Genomic DNA, 21,900 nt, shown 5'->3' with positions numbered 1-21,900 from the left:
GTGAAAAGTAATAAAAGAATCGAGCGTCTAAATACTGAATTCAAGACCAGTTTATGTTTTAACATCAGTCTCATATTAGCATTGGTCATCCTCCTGATGGCAGTAAAAATGAGGCAAAGGCGCAAAACTAGTATGAAAATTATAAAAATGACCCCACATGAAGGAATGTCTAGACCTCAAATAGAAATGACTGTGTCAGAAAGCCAATTGGCAGCCGGCACAACAGAATCTGTTATCAAAACAAAACAACTAGCAAACCACAATATTAACTTGAATCAACGCGGCAGTCTTTATAATCTGCCATATTTCTAAACACATCAATCGAGACGCTTGATAATTCGAGAGGGAGGAGTTAACGGCTCACCCTAATAAACATCAAACTAAATATGCAAACCAACTAGTAAACATTCCCATCATTATGCTGCGCAAGCAGTCCGACAAATCAACAGGAATATGACACCAGGGCAGTCATCCGCCACAAACACGCGCACTAATACCAGCGCACCGCAAGTGATGACTCAGCGTAATAACGAGCACGACCAGGCTGCAGTATAATATTAGTTTTAAGTTGAAGCAATTCATAATTGTAAATCCAACAAGAGAGGTGCATAGCACCGCAACATAAATGTTAGTAACAAAATAAAGAAACACCATAGCAGTGTGAAATAAACTTTAACTTCTAACATTAACTTATATATAACTTATATTAAATAAATTAAATAATTCTAGGAATACTTTTTTATGGCAAGCGTTTAGTAGTAAGAAAACAACGTCAGCAGTCTTAAGAGATTCTTGGAATGTCTATCCAAACCAAATGTCGTGTTTGTTTTGTTCAGAAATAACTGCAGTTAACATGGTTCGCCTAAAAATAGAAAAATGAAGAAAGTATAATTTTAAAAATTATATTGCAACAATAAAGTAAATAATTATTACAATCTGTCTTAGACAAAATAAACAATAAATAGGTCTGAATGAAATGATAATGACAAAGTATAGTAAAGTGAAGGCAGGCAGGCATTTGACGAATTCAATCGTTATTTTCAACGCAACATACGTGGTGAGTTAAATGACTTAAGAGAAAGCTTAAATATTGGCACGAGGGCTAAACACAAAATAATAACAACAATTTATAAATTATTGTTATTGTTGATAATAGAACACAACCCACTACGCCTCATTGACAGCACGTATCGAAGTACAGGTGTATGTATGTAGGTAGGTAGATAACAATTTATAAGCATTGACAGCCAAGACTGTTAACCTTAGAGATACTGCGGTTTATCTTTAAGTTGACGTTTTTAATTTTCTATAAAAAAAGTGTATATTATTATTATTTTTATTGTTATGTTGAAAAGCTGTTAAAATGGAGAATTTGTAATGTATTTTTCCTTGATGGAGTAAACAATTCAGAAAGTTGGAAATGTATTATAGAGAACAAAGTTTCATAACACTTTCCGTGTTTTGTCTCCAGAGGTTTGGGAGGACCATATGAGAATCAAATAATTCAATGTTCGCAGTTTGAGAATAGTAAAGTGTCCAGAAATATGGGGATCACATCATTGAAAGAAATAATACAATATTCCTTATTTGAAAACCGTTATGCGGAATTAATTTTAACAGAAACAATTCGGGTGAATAATGTCGCTAAAAACATCCAAATACCGAATATCGGAAGGTATCGTTATATGGGGGCTATAACAAAACGTGGACCTACATGGCCCATTTTCAATACCAAAAGAACTGCGGACATCGCTAAATCGAAATGGAATTTTATGCTGATGAAGAATATATATACTTTGTGGGGTCTAAAATGTATATTTCGAGGTGTTACAAACGGAATTACAAACTTAATATACCCTCCATACTATGGTGGAGGGCATAATAATGAACTACATTGTCGGTGTAAATGTTAAACTTGAAACAATCCATTGTGCCCGCAAAAGAGGCGAATTAATTAATGAGTAGGTAGGTAAATTTGTAAGTAGCTACGACATCCAAAAATGGGTTAAGAAACGCATTATTTGGCAATGGAAATTTTTGCTAAGTCATACTGTCAAAATCCGGGTGGATACAGTCGGAATGTGCCTCAACGAGATAAAGGTTTTAAACTCCATCTCTTTGAACGAAAATCGTTTCAGGACATTTGTAGTCGAACAAGGTATGTCCGCCTGTTCGTCTTTCTATCGGGCTGGTGTGCGCGAAAAATAATGAAGAAGGTATCAGAATTGCTCCGAACTTCGCACATCGTAAAACTAAAGGTTATTTGTATATTAAGTTCGTCATTCCGTTTGTAACTCATCGAAATAATAATTTTAGACTTAACAGAGTATACATATTCTTGATAAGCGTAATATTCTTAAAAGAATTAGCCCTGTCCTCCAGTTCGTCTGTTGTAATCACTCTAAATTCAAAACGAATTAAGATGGGAAGCTAAAATTTTACACAGATCAGTCTTTTGTCTGTAGGCAGGTGAAGTTCGAAGATTGGCTATATCGGTACCCCCGATTTTCTGTATTTTGATGATTTTATCCACATTTTTTAATGGAATTATGGGAAATTCTACACAAGGAGTACTTTGAGAGTACCTTACCCTACTGGAAGAGTTTTGTCTATATTGGTCCACGATATCGTATATCCCCCCTTCAACGGTATCTCCCTATATTCGGTATTTTGATTATTTTAAACACATTTTTCAATGGAATTGTCTGAAAATCCCTACAAGGAGTTCCTTCCGAGTACTTTACTCCCTAGAAGAGAATTGTCTATATAGGCCTACGATATCGAATAGCCCCCATACAACGGTACCCCCCGATATTCGGTATTTTAATGATTTTAACGACATTATTCACCGGAAACATTTCTAGTATGATCATATTAGCGGCACTTTTACCAGAATTGTTTCAAATGTCGGTTACTACAGTCTATGATAAAAATACTTATGAAGGACCACTTCTTCTTATAGCCTCTATATTATGGGTTTATTTTGAGCTGCCGAAAATAGTTGTTTTTTTACACACCAACGTGGACACTTTTGTGGTAGGATTTAGGTATGAAGCCTTTCAAAATATAGCTGGTGCAACAATTGACGCCGAACAACCTACCGCAACACAGAATTTTTGGCGAAAAGGATTTTGGAAAGTTGGTCGAAGATTTACTTTTTTTAATCGAAAAATTGTGTTCTGCGACGAAGCTCATTTTTAACTCAATGGGTACGTAAATAAGTTGAATTGTCATTTTTGGAGTGAAGGTGAGCCAAATCATGGCAAAAGTTACCAATGCATCCAGAAAAGTCACAGTTGGCCGCTTAGATCATGCGATTTAACGCCATTATTCCATTTTTGTGGAGCTATGTTAAGGCTCATGCCAATGCAGACGATCCTGCTTCAATTGTCATATTACAACAAATGTTTCTTATAGATTTTAGAAAATCCAATTCGAGAATGTGTCATATTGGATAAGCTATACAAGCTATTTTCGTAGAAAAAGTGTGGTTTATCCGATTGGTTAAACTGTGGATAATGTAGCGTATTTGTCAGACTTTAGATAGGTGTGAAAATCAACGAAATCAGTCCACTCCCGCTGGTAATTCCACCAACGAGGGTCAACATTTTGAATAATTCATAATCATAATTTTATCAAATAAAGAGGCAGTTTAGTTATTTAAGGCCGAACTTTCAATACCCTCCACAATTGGGAAGAAACTTGTAATATTCCGAAAATTTCGTTTAAAAATTGGAGGCATAATTATAAAAATACCGAATACCATGTAGTACAGTTATATAAGGGCTATACAATCTATTATCTACAAGAAATGGAAAAAAAGAAATGGAGAATTCCAAACGATTCCGTTGAAAAATGTAGCTAAAATTGGCAAAATACCTAACGTCGAAAGATGTTTTTTTATAAGGCTTATACAAGATGTGGACCTGTATGGATAATTTTTCTATCGTAGGAAGTGGCACGAACTCCAAATACATATTAGAAACAGTGTCATTGAACATTTTTATATAAATCATTAAAATATTGAAAATGTTAGTTACAGGTATATTCAGGCTATAAGAAAGTGTGGACCTGTGTAGATAAATTTCTATCAGAGAAGATAGTTTTTATTATCAACACCAAATAATTTCGTTCAACAATTTACCAAAATCATTCAAATACCGAATATAGGGAGGTTCCGTTATATGCTTGGATCTGTACAGGGGATAGTCATAGGAGGTTGTATCTGGAGGCATATGGAGTTCTTGCGAATGATGTTTCCTACATATTAGGAACCCAAACCAAAAAACACCCAAAATACCATGTGATGTAGGTGGTCCTTTTTAATATCAACAATTCTACGGACATAATATGCATGTGTAGTAAATATATATCAACCAGCTTTGTTTCTTTCGGAAGCTAGAGTGATTTCCACAAGCGGACGGACATGGCTAAATCGATATAGAATTTATACTGATCAAGAATTTATATATACTTTATGGAAAACCACCTTCACACACAACGGATCTAAATGTAAATTAGTCACGAATTTTAAAGGTGAAATAACACCACGATTTCCATTAAACTTTATTAATTATAATGGGATGGGATTGGGTAGCTCCTATTATTACCTCCGCCACAAAGAGTCAACATATTAAAACTCAAAAATTCTAAAAAAAAATGTTATAGTGATTGTTTAATGGGAAATTATTTTGGAAATTATTTTTCGAACAACTTCACGTTTTCTATCTAAGGACACAAATGGCCTACCACGAAAATCTTGACTAAAGATGAGATGAAATAAGAATTAGAAGAATTGCAATAATCGACGCCCCTCAACATACCTGCATTAAATGTTATAATGCGACGACAACGACCTCGGTGATCTCTCATCTGACATTTGGGGCAAGGTTCCTTTTTCGGCTGCGTTGACAATATCTGTCCCGTATAGATTAAATTTGATCGTGGCGCGTAAAATATAACACGGCCCGCTTCCGTCGATTCCGATTTACAACACAATAACACCAGCACGACCAGCAAGACAGCTGCACATAATTTATTCAATTTTAGGGATAACATTTTTCTAGTTGCTCTATAAATATTTTGTTAATAATATATATTTTTCTGCAAAAATGCTTGATATTTTTGAAAGCGCACTTCTGTTTTATTGTCACTTGTCAATATGTCACGTTTTTTTTTTTTTTTTTTTTTTTTTTGTTCAAATGTCAATTATTATAACACTTTGCCTGTTACTTGTAGAAATGCCGGTATTCAACTGATTAACACCGATGGCATTTTTTCAATTTTATATATACAAAAATCGTTTCCATGCTGTTGGGGTGACCAGCTAAGGAGACTTTTTTAATTTATGAGATAAGAATGGCAATTAAAAAAAACATTAGGTTTCTAAAAGTAAAATGTTTATATACTTACAAAAGATGAGCGATGGAGGTTTTTTGAAAAACATGTTTAGAATATATATTAAACCAGTAAGAAGAGGTTATGTTTGACAGGACCGAACTTAGTAGCCCCCACAGAAAGTAACAGTTTTGAAAGTATGTTTTTAATGGCAAATGTCTAGTATTCGAGCGATATATACTTAATATACTCTACCATAAATAGTATACAAAATTCTAAGCCGATTTAGCCCTAGATTCAAAATGAATTTCAATAGGAAGTAAAATTTTTGCACATATCAGTCTTTTGTTTGCAGGCTGGTCAAGTTCAAAGATGAGCTATATCGGTCCACGATATCGTATAGCCCCCAAATAAAGGTATCCCCGATTTTCGGTATTTTGATGATTTTCTACACAAAAATTCTTTGTGGCTACTTTACCCCCTGAAAGATAATTTTCTATATAGGTCCACAATATCGTATAGCTCCTATACAACTGTGTCCCCAATATTTGGTATTTTGAGTATTTTAGACACATTTTTAAGTGGATTTATCCGAAATTATATACAAGAAGTGTTATGTGACCACTTTACCCTCTGGAAGATAATTTTCTGTATCCACGATATCTATATCCCCATATAATAATGGTTCCTCCCGATATTCGGTATTTTGATGATTTGGCGATATTTTTCACGCAAATTGTTTCAAATTTCGTATTTGAAGTTCTTAATCTATGACGGAAAATTGTCTATGCAGGTCTTCGTATAGCCCATATATAATAGTACCTCCCTATATTAGCTATTTTTATGATATTAGCAACATTATTATCCGGAATTGTTTCAAATTTCATATTTGAAGTTCGAAATCAGTACTAAAGCCTATGATAATAAATTACTTATGCAGGACCACGTCTTCGCATAGCCCTCATAAAACGGTTTTTATTTGAGCGGTATTTTTCGATAGAATTTAAAATGATCAAAGTACCGAATTTCGATGGTGCCGTTATATGGTTCCATATGGAAACGTGGACATGAATACAGGGTGAGATGAAAAAACTGCAACCAACTTCAGACTGCTGGAAAACCACAATGGCTTTCGTTAAAGCACTCCAGCATTTAAATGTGAATAAATCTTTTGTGTCTCGTACCACCGCTCGTTACCGGTACCGTTCCCGACGGAAGTAAGCAGCAACATCCGCAGAAATGGTTCGAGAAGTAAAGAGTGACTTGATCAAAACCCGGGTCGAAGTGGCCGAGAAATGGCTCGTTAGCTGAATATATCGCAATATTCCATTTGGCAAATATTGAAAAATGAGCTCGGGGTAAAGCCATTGAAATTCCAAAAAGTGCAAGAACTTACACCGCAAAAGAAAAAAATAGACTCAAAAGAGCTAAAGGGTTGCTTCGCTTTGCCGAAAGTGGTGATTTGACGAATTTGGTTTTCTCCGATGAGAAAACATTAGTTGTCCAATAGTTTGTAAACAAACTGATCGTGTTGACTTGCCAAAGAGGTCAGCTGAAAATGTGCACCTTCGGTTGGCCACCAGAACTCAAGCGCCGGCCGTGGTGATGGTGTGGGCCGCCATAAGAGCCGATGATCGCTATCCGCTCGTATCAATTGACCGTGGTATCAGAGTAAATGCCGAATATTATCGCGAAAATATTCTGGAAGGTGTATTAAAGCCTTGGGTTTTTTAGGCCGCAGACCTTGGACATTCCAACAGGACTTAGCATCATCGCACTCAGTACGCGCCACCCAAGGATGGTTACAAAATGAGGTTCCTCGCTTTATTTCCAGCGTCCAATAGCCACCAAAATCTCCGGATTCCAATCCGGACTATTGTGTCTGGCGTATTTTGGAATGCAGGGTTTGCACTAAAAAAAAAAACAAAGTATCGATCACCACAAGCAAGCGCTTCGCCGGGAAAGGACCAAAATGTCGCAGAGCAACATTCGGGCAGCGTGTGACGGTTTCATTTGCCGTTTGAAGGCTATAATTCGTGCCAAAGTTGTGCAATTCGAACAAATCTAAAATTATTCTGAAATGTGATGCTATTTCCGACTTTTTTTGCTTTTATTCAATAAAATTTAAGAAAAATGTAAACTTATGGCATTTGACTTTGTTGCAGTTATTTTATCTCACCCTGTAGACAATACTCTTCCAGGGATAAATTACCCATTGACAAATTTGGAAACACTCATAAAAATACCGAATATCGGGGGATACCGTTATATGGGAGCTATACGATAGTGTGGACCGATATAGCCCATATTCGAACGTGACTTGCCAGCAGACAAAATACCGATGGAAAATGTGCAATATTTTAGTTTCTTATGCTTATTCTTTTCGACTCTAGTTTGAATACAACAGACGGACAGGGCTAAATCCTGTTAGAATTTTGCCCTGATCGAGAATATATGTTCTTTGTTAGGTCTAAAATTATTATTTCGATGAGTTACAAACGGAATGACGAACTTAATATACCCTCCATACTATGTATGGTGGAGGGTATAAAAACCGGATATGTGTAGGTATTCACATATGGAGGATATACGAAAACTCATAGAAGATGGTACCCATTACAAACTCCGATTACCAAATTTGAAGCAATATCGTTTAAAGATAAAACAGAATACGGAAGGACGGATATTATTGTTATATTTGAAGCTGTACGAAAAAGTGGTCCTGTGTATAGATATATGTCCTATACATAGGAAACACAAAGTGCCAATGTACAGCCAATTCTGTTGAAATCTATGGGGGCAAAACCAATGACCAATTTTCAATTCCAAAAATTTCGGAAATTCAAGAATGAATTCCAAAGACGGACCGTCAGATATACCGGCGGACATGGCCAAATCGGCATAGAATTTTAATGCTAATCTATTTTTTATTTTTTTTTTTTTTTTGAGGAAAAATGTTTATTTCTAGTTGCTACAAACGAAATGGCAAATTTAATATATCCTCAATACTATGGATGGTATAAAAATGACAATAAGAAATCGACTTGGCCACCTCATTGCATTCGCCTTAAAATGATTACGTATAAATTGTGACACTTCTTTTTATCAACGTTTGATAGCAGCAAATTATAAACCAGGTGGGAACGAGGAAATCACCACAACCCAACCCCCGTCGCTAAACGAAAAAAAAACAATAAAACAGAAAATAATTAGAATTGTATATCAGGTGCTAGCATGATGTTCGCAGTGCAGAGATATTGTGATTCATTTCTATATTTTCTAAAAAAAAAACAAAATGTTATAGCTTTTTCCGAAAATGCATGCCTTGCACATTCGGTATGAATATTGGGGGTCTCAACTGTTTTAAGTGTATTAAACATCTTTCAGAAATATATTATATAATGGAAGCTATATCAAATTTGTTATTATTTTCGATACATATTAAATATAACCTATTTTTGATAGGAATACACATCTTAGTCTCTTTAGTAAATTCGTTTATAAATTAAAATCATAATCGAAATCTCAATTCCTTATATAATGAATTAAAATAAAAAGAGGTTGTGCCTCATAATTATAATATATATTTTTTGTAGTCTACTAAATAAAAAAATATTTAAAATCTGGTCACCCCATTTGCTGCAAATTTTTACAATTATTGTGAAATTGAAATGATTTTAATATTCGGTAAACATTCAAGTGATTCTGCAAAAAATAATCAAAATAGCAAACAAACGTCTGCTTTCCATCCCCAGCGTAGTGAATTGTCTTATCACTGTATAGGGTTTCCCTTTATTTAGCAGCATTAGAATTAATCCATTGAGTAAATTTTGAAGAGAACTATAATAAAAAGGTGTAAAACAATTGAAAAAGCATGACGTCTTTCATATATAGGGTTATAACTGGAGGATAATAAATGAAATGACACATTTATTATGTTAATGTTTGATACGTATAAAATTCTATAGAATAATTTTAATTATTTCGGACGATAAAGTTAGAAATCGGTGAAACAAGCTAAGTATTCAGAAATATTTATTATTTCCGATTGTTGTCTTCCTAAATATTAAAAAATCGTTTTCAAATACAATATAGTGGTTAGAACATATAAAGGGATCCATACAAAGGCGGGAACGATTTTCTACTAATACAAAAGATAACAATTATTGCGAGTTTTTATACCCTCAGCCATATGGCTACAGAGGGTATATATCATTTGATATGGTCAAAACGTACCTAGTCGAAATAATGGTTTTAGACCAGGGGTGCTCCAAACCGTGTTCTAGAACAGGAAGAGAAAAAAGAGATAATTTAAGAGAAAATTAAAATTCTGTTTTTCTTTATATTTTACTGTTATCTTTAATTGTTTTTAAACACGAATGTTTGCCAAAATAGTTTATAAAGCAAATGGATAAAAAATATTTGTATAAATAATGACTTAACACTGTTTTGTTCTTGATTTAATTAAGCAAAGAGAAATTTGACTGAAAACATATATTTCTTCTTGAGCACCCCTGTTTTAGACCCTATTTCTCTTTGGACCAAATCCGTTTCAGAACATTTGGAGTCGATCTAGCGATTTCCGTCCGTCCGTCTGTCAGGCTCGAAGGGAGCATCCGATTTGCTCCAAACTTGGTACATCGTAATATTTTTGTCAAACTTAGATCGAGTTCGAAGATGGGCAATATCGGTCCACTCCTTCTGGTGCCTCTCCCTATGTACCTCGTTACATAGGGTTCAAGATTTTGAAAAACAAAACGCTCATGGAAAGCGAAATAAGCATCCAACTCTCCTCAAATTTCACATAGACAAACATTTTTGCTAATAAAAGATCTGTTGTGAGGATGATAGATATTTGCGAACTCCTTCTGGTACCTCAACCACAAAGGGTCACAATTTTCAATAATTTTATCTGTTATAACTTTCGAAACAATTTAGCAATTCTTTACTACTTGCTATGCCCAAATATTTCTCTCAATAAGAAGCCTGATATGAATATGAAATTTATCGGAATTTATGATTTCGCATAAAATTGGACATCGAAGCCAAATACATATCTGAACCGATCTCGATAAAATTTGGCTGAGGTATTTTCGAGCAATATCAAATATCATTGTTGAGGAGTGCATATTATAACGCATGTGAGGGACTTTAACACAAAATCGGATGAAACATATACATGGAAGCTATGGCTATATCTGAACCGATTTTCACCAAAATCTGAAGCGTTTGCTTTCAGACTGAATTCCGTCGGAAGTGCTAAAATTCAGTCCATTTTGGCTAATATCAGCTATTTGGTGCACAAAAAACCTGAAATCGAATAATCACATATATGCGAGCTATATCCAAATCTGATCCGATCTCGAAAAAAATTTACATATGCACTTATTTCTAAGCTGTATCTGATATCTGGTACTAAAGATTAATTTTCATTGGAGTGCATATAACGCATGTGAGGAACTTCAAACACCAAATCGAATGAACGGAACGGATTTTCACCAAATTTAATGTACTCCTTGGGCAAAATTAACAATTTTTCCAAAATTTCATCTCAATCGGATAATAAATGCTGCCTGCATTTTGTTTTCACAAAAATACATGGGACAAAAACACATACGGACGGACGGACTGACATGCGTAAATCGACTCAGAAAGTGTTTCTATGAAGATCCTTAAAATTCACTATCTCGGTTCCTTCTCCATGTTAAAAAACAAAAGCACAACGAAATTTACTCTTACCACTATGTGGTGTAGGGTATAAAAATGGAATGTATATTCGATATATTCTGGCATAACCAAGAGACAATTTTTATACCCTCCACCTTGGAAAGGTGGTGTCATTCCGTTTGTAACATGTCTAAATATTCGTCGTAGACCCCATAATGTATATATATTCATAATCGGCATAAAATTCTAAGTCGATTTAACGATGTGCGTCTTTCCGACTGTATGTTGAAATCACGATACAGCCCACATTATTTGACGTAGAGCGTAAAAATTTAGCAGAATAATTTGTATTGTGTCTAGGATGGTTGGTATTGAAAATGACATATATCGGTCCATATATTCAGTATTTTGATGATTTTTGTAGCATTTTTTCATGGATTTGTGTAAAAATTAGTATTTGTTGGTCATAATGGGTTCTAGCTCCGGTGGCGAAACATTGTTTGTGTAGGTCCACGATTCTGTATAGCCCTATATAGCTGTACCTCCAGATATTCGGTATTTTGATGATTTTTGCCACATTTTCCCACGAATATGTCTAAAAATTGGTATTTGTGGGTTATAATTGTTTCTAATTGTAAAAGTTCGGCCCGGCCGAACTTAATGTTTTTTTTAATTGTTTACTTCTGACGAAGTCTCCAAAATTTCTAGCTAGCCAATTCTTCGTAAACGGAGTCTTCAATGCAGAAGAAAACCCGTAACTTCTTCTCCTCCAATGATCTGTTTTGCTTTTAGACAACTTGTCTTCGAACTTCCTTATTTAAACAAGTAATTTTTCTTTGAGTTGTGGTAAGTGGTCTACCTTGATTCCCATTGTTTTTTTGAAAAGCTGAGTTCAAAGCACCAAACTTAGCTCACTAGTTCAAAAATGGACCAGAAGCTTGTCATGACCCTTCCTCTCGTCCAGCCAACTTTGACATTTTGGATCGGTGTTCTTAAGTTCCAATTTGCCATAGAAGCCTTTCCAATTAGTGGTTTCGCTGAATATGTTCTTCCCCGAGTAGATATGTGAACATCAAAAGTTTTATTTTTTTTTGGTAAAGCATTTCTATTCTCTGCATATAAAAAAAATATTGAGTCTAACATGGTGACACAATGATGTTAAATACTGAATATTTCAACTACAGTTTCCAACTTCTTGTAGTAGTGATAAAATTTCGAAGAAATTCAACAGTAATACCTCATGAGTCGCATTGCAATAGCACGTGCTCAAATATTATGACTCCGACATTAACATTGCGTATTAATACATCATCAAATGATATCACAGCAATTGTTTATTGAAAAAAAAAATGTTTGAATTTAGTGACGTAGACAGTAATTAAAACAAAAATTTTGGTGTACATTTTTTATTATCAGTTAAAATATAACGGATGCGAAATAAATCATAGTATTTAATAGGGTGCCAAACTAAAAATATTTCACTCCATTTTATTCAGGTAATTATGACTAATTCTTTAATTCTAAAAAGCTCAGAAATAAAAAACCGAAAAAAATACTAAAATATTTCTGCAGAAATACCCATAGATAATAATTATCATGTTTACAAATAGTAATGATCAATGGCTTTTTTTCGTTATTCATTATGTGAATGAGATCGTAATATTTGAATTTCTGCAAAAAAAAGGTGATTGATTAATGTTACCAGGCGATTAGAACGTAACACTCCTAAGTTAGAAATAATGCTATAATAACTATCTGTTATAGGTTAATAATAACTGAAGTATTAGATACCGTAGCGGTTTTAATTAATTTTTTCATATCGCTCTAGCGCATGATTATTTTTGTGGGATATTCTGGAAATCGTTTGAAACTCTTTTTATTTAAAAAAAATCTATTTGTTTAAGAATTGTGACTAATGGCAATAGATTTAACATAAGTCAGCTTCTGATCCGTTATATGCAAAGTTTTTTTTTTTCTTGGATATCTTCACATTTAAAATTGCACGAAACCTTGCAGCAAGACTAAATATCACATCAGATATCTTAATTACCACTTATGTTCCTACATGGGTATAAGAAAATAGTGAGTCTCACAACACTGAGTTTCAAAATGCTGAGTTTCGACCTTCACAAACTCAATCTATATATATACACAAAAATAGTAACGATATAACTGACTGACGTCCAGACGAAACGACTGAAACTAGAATCTTGAAATTTTGCACAAGGGTCAGGGATTATGGAAATTCGTACGAATACTACTGATAGAGTTCATGCTGGATACATTTTTGGAAATTACTAAAATAGGCTATTTTTCCTCTTTAAATATCTGCAATCAGAACGATGCTAAAAACCCCGAAATGTCAATATTTAAGAAGTTATAAGCATTTTAAAATATGATATTTTTCCCCTTTAGATATCTGCAATCAAAACAATGCTAAAATCCCCGAAATGTCAATACAGGCTATTTTTCCTCTTTAAATATCTGCAATCAGAACGATGCTAAAATCCCGAAATGTCAATATTTAAGGAGTTATAAGCATTTTAAAATAGGCTATTTTTCCTCTTTGAATACCTGCAATCAAAACGATGCTAAAATCCCCGAAATGTCAATATTTAAGGAGTTATAAGCATTTTAAAATAGGCTATTTTTCCTCTCTGAATATCTGCAGTCAAAACGATGCTAAAATCCCCGAAATGTCAATATTTAAGGAGTTAAAGCAATTTAAAATAGACTATTTTTCCTCTTTAAATATCTGCAATCAGAACGATGCTAAAAACCCCGAAATGTCAATATTTAATGAGTTATAAGCATTTTAAAATAGGCTATTTTTCTTCTTTAAATATCTGCAATCAAAACGATGCTAAAATAACCGAAATGTCAATATTTAATGAGTTATAAGCATTTTAAAATAGGCTATTTTTCCTCTTTAAATAACTGCAGTGAAAACGGTGCTAAAATCCCCGAAATGTCAATATTTAAGGAGTTATCAGCATTTTGGCAAGTAAGCACGATCAGTTTGTTTGTTTACAAACTGCTGAACAATGAATTTTTTCTCATCGGAGCGGAAGAAACGAAATTCGGCAGTTCTCCACTTTCGGCCAATTAGCGGTCTGAAGTTGGTTGCAGTTTTTTCATCTCACCCTGTATGGTGTCACTGAAATTGTTTTGTAAATTGGATGTGGGTCCATTGTGCAATGGTTTTTCTAAAATTCTCCTCGATTGAATGTTAGATTCTTATCCGATTGAGGTGAATTTTCCAAACTATATTTTTTTGGCCCAAGGACGAACCCTATTGAAATTGGTAAGAATGGTTTCAAATTTGAATATAGCTCCCGCATATGTATTTAATCGATTCCGGGTTAATAACGCTCATATATATTTGTTCCATTCGATTTGGTGTTAAAGTCCCTCACATGCGTAATATGCCCTCCACAAGAAATACAGCTCAAAAATAAGTGGTTCAAATTTTGTCAATAGCGGCTCAGATTTGTATATAGATATCATATACAACTTTATCCGATTTCGGGTTTATTGTGCACCAAATTGCCAATATCAGTCCAAATGACCTTATTTCTGGCACATTCCCCCAAATTCGGTCTAGAAGCAGTTACATCAAATTTGGTGATAATCGGTTCAGATGTAGCTATATCTCCCATATGTAGGGATGTGCTATTGCATCACTATTATGCTTATACCATCTCACATGTCGTATGACTTAGAAACCTATTCGTTAATATGAGCCCGATAAATTTTGATATAAACAAAAAAATAAATTTCGTAATGCAAAGTTCACAGTCCTCACACATTGACTCAGCTGTCAAAAGAGGTGTGAATTTTGTTGATATTCTCGGTAACCAAGTAATTATGTTTCAACAATTACTGATATCTTTTCTGGGTAATTAAATTTATATTTTTATAATCACCCGCGCGAATGTTTGAAATCACGTTCACGCTACAAAGTTCATTTCAAATATTTCGTCATATGGTGTTTGTGGGTTGTTTTTAGGCGTTGTTGTTGCACCTATCATAAAATGATAAATTGCAAATTATTATTGGCGCGAAGCGTACTTTTCAACCACCCACCCTCCCAAATATGGCGTTTAGCAACTGATTAGAGGATTTCAAATTTCACAGCAAGTTAATTGTTGCTCCTTATCAACGAAATTCGACGCATTTAACACAAAAACAGAAATCATCAACAAAGAAAATAACAAAACGCCCGATCGGCATGTGGAACTCAATCTCACATCAACTAAGACCGCACAGAGACCACTATTGTTTATGAGGACAAATTGTATTATCTTTGGTTTTTTTTTTTTTCAAAAATTTATCATAACATTTATTTATTACACCTTAAATTATTTCACATTTAAAAAAAATCCCCCATGATTCAATTGCAATTCCTCCATAAGTTAGGCAAATGTCCGACGGCATCTTCCTCTATGATCCACTTGCGGGCATTTTGGCGGTACAAAGAACAGGCTCGACTTCCGTACAATTTTCGTATCGTTGGAATTGAAGAAAATCACTTTGGTGGCATTGGTTGTAGCAGCAAAAATATTGAAATTTAGGAAAAATGTAATCAGCATCATTATCGGCCCAAACAATTTCATTTTGTTTAGTTCTACTCAATTGATGATTTCTGATTAAAATTTGAAAAACAATTTTTTTTTTTTTTTTGAAAATTTAGCGACAGTTTCGCTCTCGTCCAGAATGAAATACGTACTAAAAATTATTCATTATTAAATGATTACAAAGACCGACATTTGTTTTATTTTTCTTATCAATTATACATCAAATGCATATGTTGAGGAATTTTGTTTAAAATAAATTTAAATAAATAAAATAAACAAGTATAAAAGGTTGGACCGAACTCGTGATACCCTCCAAAATACGGGAATGTAAACAATTCGATTTTTTTCTTTACAAAGTGGGCAAATTCAATGAGAATCCAACGACAATAATACCCTCCGCCATTTGGAAGGAACTTGAAAATTTTCAAAAAAAAAAAAACTTCCGGAAACTACCACTTAAATGAAAACTATGGAGACTACACGAAGACGAAATTTTACGTCAATTTTTTGTTATAGGCTGTTACGAAATTTTTTGTCAAAGGCTGTAGTACCCATTACGGACTTCAAATACCAAATTAAAAACAATTCCGATGAATAATATCGCCAAACTCATCAAAATATCGAGTACTGAGAGGTATCGTTATATGGGGGCTAGACGAAGACGTGGACCTGCATTCTAACATTTTTGTCATAGCACCCATTATGAACTTCAAATACCAAATTTGAAATAATTTCGGTAAATCATGAAAATACCGAATATCGGGAGGTACCATTATATGGGGTCAATATTTTCCATTTCGCATATGACCTATGTCTGATACAATTATTGCGACGTGCCAGAGTTGGAGTATATCAACTGCTTCTACTCCTTTATCTGAGATAGTTGGAAATTGTTGCATTTTTGGGAGGTAGCAGAAGGAGTGGATCGACAAATTTCATATTTACATTGCATCTGTGGCTCAGAGAAACATTATTATTTCACGCTTTGTTGACGAGGTACCTGAAAGAGTGGCCCGATGAGTTCCATATTCACACTAGAAGTAATGCATATGAAGGTACTGCATTGTGTGAAGTTAGAACGATCATCGAATAATTTTACCCTCAGCCATATGGCTAGAGCGTGTAAATATAATTTGATAAGGCCAAAACTAGCCTCATCGAAATAATGGTTTTAGACCCTAGGTCTCTTTGGACCAAATCCGCTCCAGGATATTTGGAGTTGATCTAGCGATGTCCGTCCGTTCGTCAGTCTGTTAAGCTAGTGCGCACAATAACTCTCGAAAGGAGTATCCTTTTTGGTCCAAACTTGGTGCATCGTTATATTATTATCAAACTTGTTCGAGTTCGAACACTTCTCCTCTGGTACACCCAAACGATCGAAATTTTCGAAAAAAAAAATATTTTACTGCACAGAAAGACAAGTTATCGTTCGATTTTGCTCCAACTTTGCAAATTCTAATATTTGCATCAGTGCTAGTTCAGGTGCGAAAATGGACAATATCGGTCAACTCCATCTGATACCTCCTCCACAAAAAGTCAAAATGTTTAATATATATATGAAGCTCATAAAATGTGAAATTAACACCCGATCCCATTAAGACTTGGCACATCTCAATATTTCTATTAACACAAGATCTGTTATAAAGATACTTGAGATCGGATCATTTCTTTTGGTACCTCCCCCACATAGGGTTCAAGATTTTGAAAAAACAAAAAGCTCAAAGGAAACGAAGTAAGCACAAACCCTCTCCAAATTTCACACACACAAACATTTTTGCTAATAAAATATCTGCTGTGAAGATGATATATAAGTGCGAATCCCTTCTGGTACCTCATATTCTGAAAAGGATTTCGACTAAAGAGACCTACAGATTAAACGGCTGAGACCTATATCTTTGAATAAAATCTCCTAATGTCGTGAATAAAATTATTCTTAGTTTAGATGCCCTGCTCTGAAATCAGTTGTTTTAAAATCCGAAAAATTGACCAAGTGGCAAAACATATAAGAGCACTGAACTCCAATTAGAACAAATAATTTTTGGAAGAACGCCACCTAGCGATGAAATAAATACTGCAGCATTATCATGGAAATATGTAGGTTTGTGTCTGTACTTACAGTACTAATCAAAGACAACGATCGTTTATCTGTGCTATAAACACTTCGGCCATGACACAAACCTCACATTTATCTAACTTTGTACGAGTATACATACAATGGTGAATTATAGCATATTAAACACTCAATACTTTAGTCAAAATCTTAATTCTCTCAACAAGTATCAAGTAAAAAGGCAGTAAAAAAACCGAAATTTGAATACCCTACATCATTTGAGAGGATTTAAAATAAAATCTTTAAAGATACAGCTAAAATCCTAAAAATACCGAATATTTGAATAGAAAATTAAATACAATTCCGGTGAAATATGTCGCTTAAAATATCAAAACACCAAATATAGGGAGGTACAGTTAAATAGGGGCTATACGAAGACCTGGACCTGTATGATCAATTTTTTTTTGTCATAGGATGTAGTAGAACCCATTAGCAACTTCAAATTCCAAATATGAAACATTTTCGGTGAAAAATGTGACACATATCATTAAAATACCGGATATGCGGAAGTCCAGTTATATGGGGACTATACCAAAATGTATACCTATATTGACAGTTCTATGCAACCATGTTTCTTACATAAAAAAACCATACACATGCTGACAATTAACAGCAAAATCGATTTAAATTGTGTGTGCCAAAACCATTAAATCTGTCAGCACATTTAAAGAGGGCTATATCAAAACGTGAACCTATATAGTCCATTTTCAATACCATAAGTACCACAGACTTTCCTAAGATTTATCTGAGTAAAATTTTATCAACCAAGAGCGATTTCCGCAGACGGACAGGCAGACAGACGGATATAACTAAATCGACGGTTATACCTGATCAAGAATATATATATAACTGCAAAGATCATATTCTCTTGATCTGCATAACATTCAGATTATATGTCGACTTGGCTCTCTCAGGACGTAGAACATCACATCACAGTAAATTTTCCGTGTAGGCCCATATACAGGCACATGCAAAGCTATTTCTGAATTTTTCCGATATATTCATATGAGATGAAAAAACTGCAACCAACTTCAAACTGCGGTCATTTCTAAGCCACTCGTCCGAAAGCTTTTAAAATTATTCCAGTGACAGCTCATTATATTGTTTACAAGCGTACAAAAGCATTTTAGTGAGAATTATCCAGAAAAGATGTTATTCGTGCGGGAATTCAAGCGTGATAGTGTGATATCTTTATATTCCCCGGAAAGACTCAAGTAACTGTCGTTAGAGCACTCCAGCATTTAAATGCGCTCGTTACCGTGATACTTATAGCGTAGCCCGACGAGGAAGTGGACGGAAGAAAACCGCAACATAAGCAGAAATGGTTCGAAAAGTAAAGACGCGACTTGATCAAAACCCGAGGCGCAGTGGCCGACGCGGGTTGAGCTGAACATATCGCAATATTCCATTCGGCAAATATTGAAAAATGAGTTCAGGATTAAGCCTTTGAAATTCCAAAAAGTTCAAGAACTTATACCGCAACAGAAAGAAAATGGACTCTAAAGAACTAAAGAGTTGCTTCGCTTGGCCGAAAGTGGTGAGCTGCCGAATTTGGTTTTCTCCGCTCCGATGAGAGATTATTCGTTGTCCGGCAGTTTGTAAAGAAACAAAATGATCGTGTTTAATTGCCAAAGAGGCTAGCTGAAAATGTGCACCTTCGGTCATCCTCGAGAACTAAAGCGCCGGCCATGGTAATGGTGTGGGCCTCCATAACAGCCGATGGTCGCTCTCCGGTCGTATTAATCGACCGTGGCATCAGAGTAAATGTCGAATATTATAGCGAAAATATTCTGGAGGGTGTATATACGCCTTGGGCACGCAAACATTTTGGCCGCAGACCTTGGACATTGCACGCGCCACCCAAGAATGGTTACGAAAAAAGGTTTCTCGCTATATTTCCAGCACTCCAAAATCTCCGGATATCAATTCGTTGGACTATTGTGTCTGGAGTATTTTGGAAAGCAAGGTTGGTACTAAAAAATACCAAAGTGTCGATCACCTCAAGCAAGCGCTTCGCCGGGAATGGGCCAAAATACCGCCGAGCAACATTGGGGCAGCGTGTGACGGTTTCATTGGCCACTGAAGACAATAATTCGTGTTAAAGGTGGCCAATTTCAACAAATCTAAAATTGTTCAAAATGTTGATGCTATTTCCGACATATTTTTCTTTCATTCAATAAAATTAAAAAAAAATGTAAAACTTATGGCGTTTGACTTTATTGCAGTTTCGGTTCAGATTCGGGCCGAACTTTTAATACCCTCCACCATTTAGTGCAAATTTGGTAATTTCCAAAAAAAAAAATCCGTTTAAAATTCTGTTAAAATCTTAAAAATACCGAATGCCTACACGACGACGTAGACCTGCACAGGCAACTTTTGTCATAAGTTATTACAATATTTAAATGCGAAACTTGAAGAAAAATCTGTTTATAATGTAGCTGAAATCATCAAAATACCGAATATAGTGGGTACCGTTATATGGGGGCTATACGAAGGCGTGGACCTGCACAGACAATTTTCTGGCATGGGCTGAAGTATCCATTACGAACTTCACATGCGAAATTTGAAATAATACCGGTAAATAATATCGCTAAAATCATGAAAATACCGAATATCGGGGGGTACGGTATATGGGGGCTATACGAATACGTGGACCTACATGGCTCATTTTTTGACTTAGGATGTAGTATCCATTACGAAATTCAAATACCAAATTGGAAACAATTCCGGTGAATAATGTAATATTATTCATTGAATACCCGAGAAATTTAAGAAAAGTTGTAGAGACTGAAACAAGTGGTCCCACCAAATATCAGCATTTTTAAATAATTTTCTGCACATTGTCTGTCTGTATACATATATATTCGTACGTGCCTCTCGTCAGCTGGTTAAAGAAATTATTTAAATATAATTTAGAACATGTACAAACAACTATCCACTTAACATACACAAAATACTTTTGGTCAAATATAAACAAAAACAATTAATAAACTCTTGATTCTTTACATTGAATGTGGAGTGGAATAAAATACGGCATTATTTTTACGATTTCTGCGTATTTTTTTTTTTTTTTTTTTTTTTCAAAACAAGGTGTTGCTAATTTTTGACCTTGAATGGTCAAAGAAATTTCATTCATACACTTTAATGGCTTTTCCTTTTCGTTGTTATGATTACATATCGAATTTTTAAATATCAAATTTATTGTTTATATGTTCATAAAAAATAAACTTTAACTAAATATCTCATCTGTTTAAAATAAATCACAAGAGAAAATATGTTTCTACGCGAAGATACGAAGGCGGTGAAATTCTGCTACAATTGTTGCTAATTGAGTGAAAGCGGAAATCATTGCGCCAACTTATGTTAGTTTACGAATGATATTTTAGAACATTCACTAAGCGTTGCTAAACGCTTCTCGAATTTTGATTAATATTTTCTTGGCAGGCGAAAATTTTGGGAAACTTTCCAAACTGAATTTTTTTATGAAAAGTGGCATTAATATATTTGGCTAGGAATTTGTTGGAACGCTAAACCGAATATTTTGCTAGAATATGATCTGAAACTATGTGATGACGCCAAAACAATTTTGGGCGAAAATAAATAGTGTAATCATTTTGTTTACGTCATGACTTTTCTAAAACATCGCATATCGGTTTTTTCGGATTTTTTTATCAAACCGCTTTTTATCCCAAATGTAAAATTGCAGTTCATTCGGTTTGAAAATCTGAAAGTATTGTTATGGAGGCTGTAACAAATAGTGTGTCCATAGCGAATATTTTTTGTGAGAACATAACCTACATACTGAAATCAAATTATATGTGCTTTGTTTGGTTCAGACCGCCATTCATATAGAAAAGCTAAATTTTGTCAGTAGTCAGGTTAAGTAAGTAAATGGGCCATGTCAGTCCCCATATAACGGCACTTCTCAATATTCGGTAATTTCATGATTTTAGCGACGTTATTCACCGCATTTGTTTAAAATTTCGTATTTGAAGATCGGAAACACTACTACAGCTTATGACAAAAAATACATGTCTATGTCACCGTATTGCATCAATATAATTGTTTTCATGCATACAATATTTTTCGGAACTTAGCTGCTTTTTATTTATTTTATACCCTCCACCATTCTATGGAGGGTATATTAGCTTTGTCATTCCGTTTGTAACTCCTCGAAATATTCACAATAGACCCTACAAAATGTATATT

At 34.5% G+C, this 21,900-nt stretch overlaps 1 protein-coding gene across 2 annotated transcripts; it reads right to left on the bottom strand.

Moving 5' to 3' along the window:
• Positions 1-371: 371 nt before the first annotated feature.
• Positions 372-5,240, bottom strand: LOC101893664 (uncharacterized). 2 transcript variants are annotated; one of them, XM_005188886.4, is made up of 2 exons: positions 4,824-5,240; positions 372-862 (listed from the first exon to the last, which is right to left on the bottom strand). In XM_005188886.4, exons 1-2 carry the CDS (start codon positions 5,056-5,058, stop codon positions 849-851), a joined length of 249 nt encoding a protein of 82 aa, XP_005188943.1. In that variant the 5' UTR covers positions 5,059-5,240; the 3' UTR covers positions 372-848. The 2 variants fall into 2 exon arrangements, with proteins under 2 accessions (XP_005188943.1, XP_019894257.1); XM_020038698.2 differs by lacking the exon at positions 372-862 and adding an exon at positions 4,662-4,763.
• Positions 5,241-21,900: the final 16,660 nt, after the last annotated feature.

Source organism: Musca domestica, unplaced genomic scaffold (genome assembly GCF_030504385.1).
Source record: "Musca domestica strain aabys unplaced genomic scaffold, Musca_domestica.polishedcontigs.V.1.1 18, whole genome shotgun sequence".
Lineage (NCBI taxonomy): Eukaryota > Metazoa > Arthropoda > Insecta > Diptera > Muscidae > Musca > Musca domestica.
Note: the sequence above shows the minus strand (reverse complement) of the source record. Positions and strands in the feature narration are given on the sequence as shown.

Bases quoted from the DNA above. Each gene is read 5' to 3' on its own strand.
- LOC101893664 (XM_020038698.2), bottom strand. From the start codon at position 5,058: ATGTTATCCCTAAAATTGAATAAATTATGTGCAGCTGTCTTGCTGGTC. The intron at 4,764-4,823 runs GTATGTTGAGGG...TCTCATCTTTAG, and splicing joins CATTATAACATTTAATGCAG to TCAAGATTTTCGTGGTAGGC.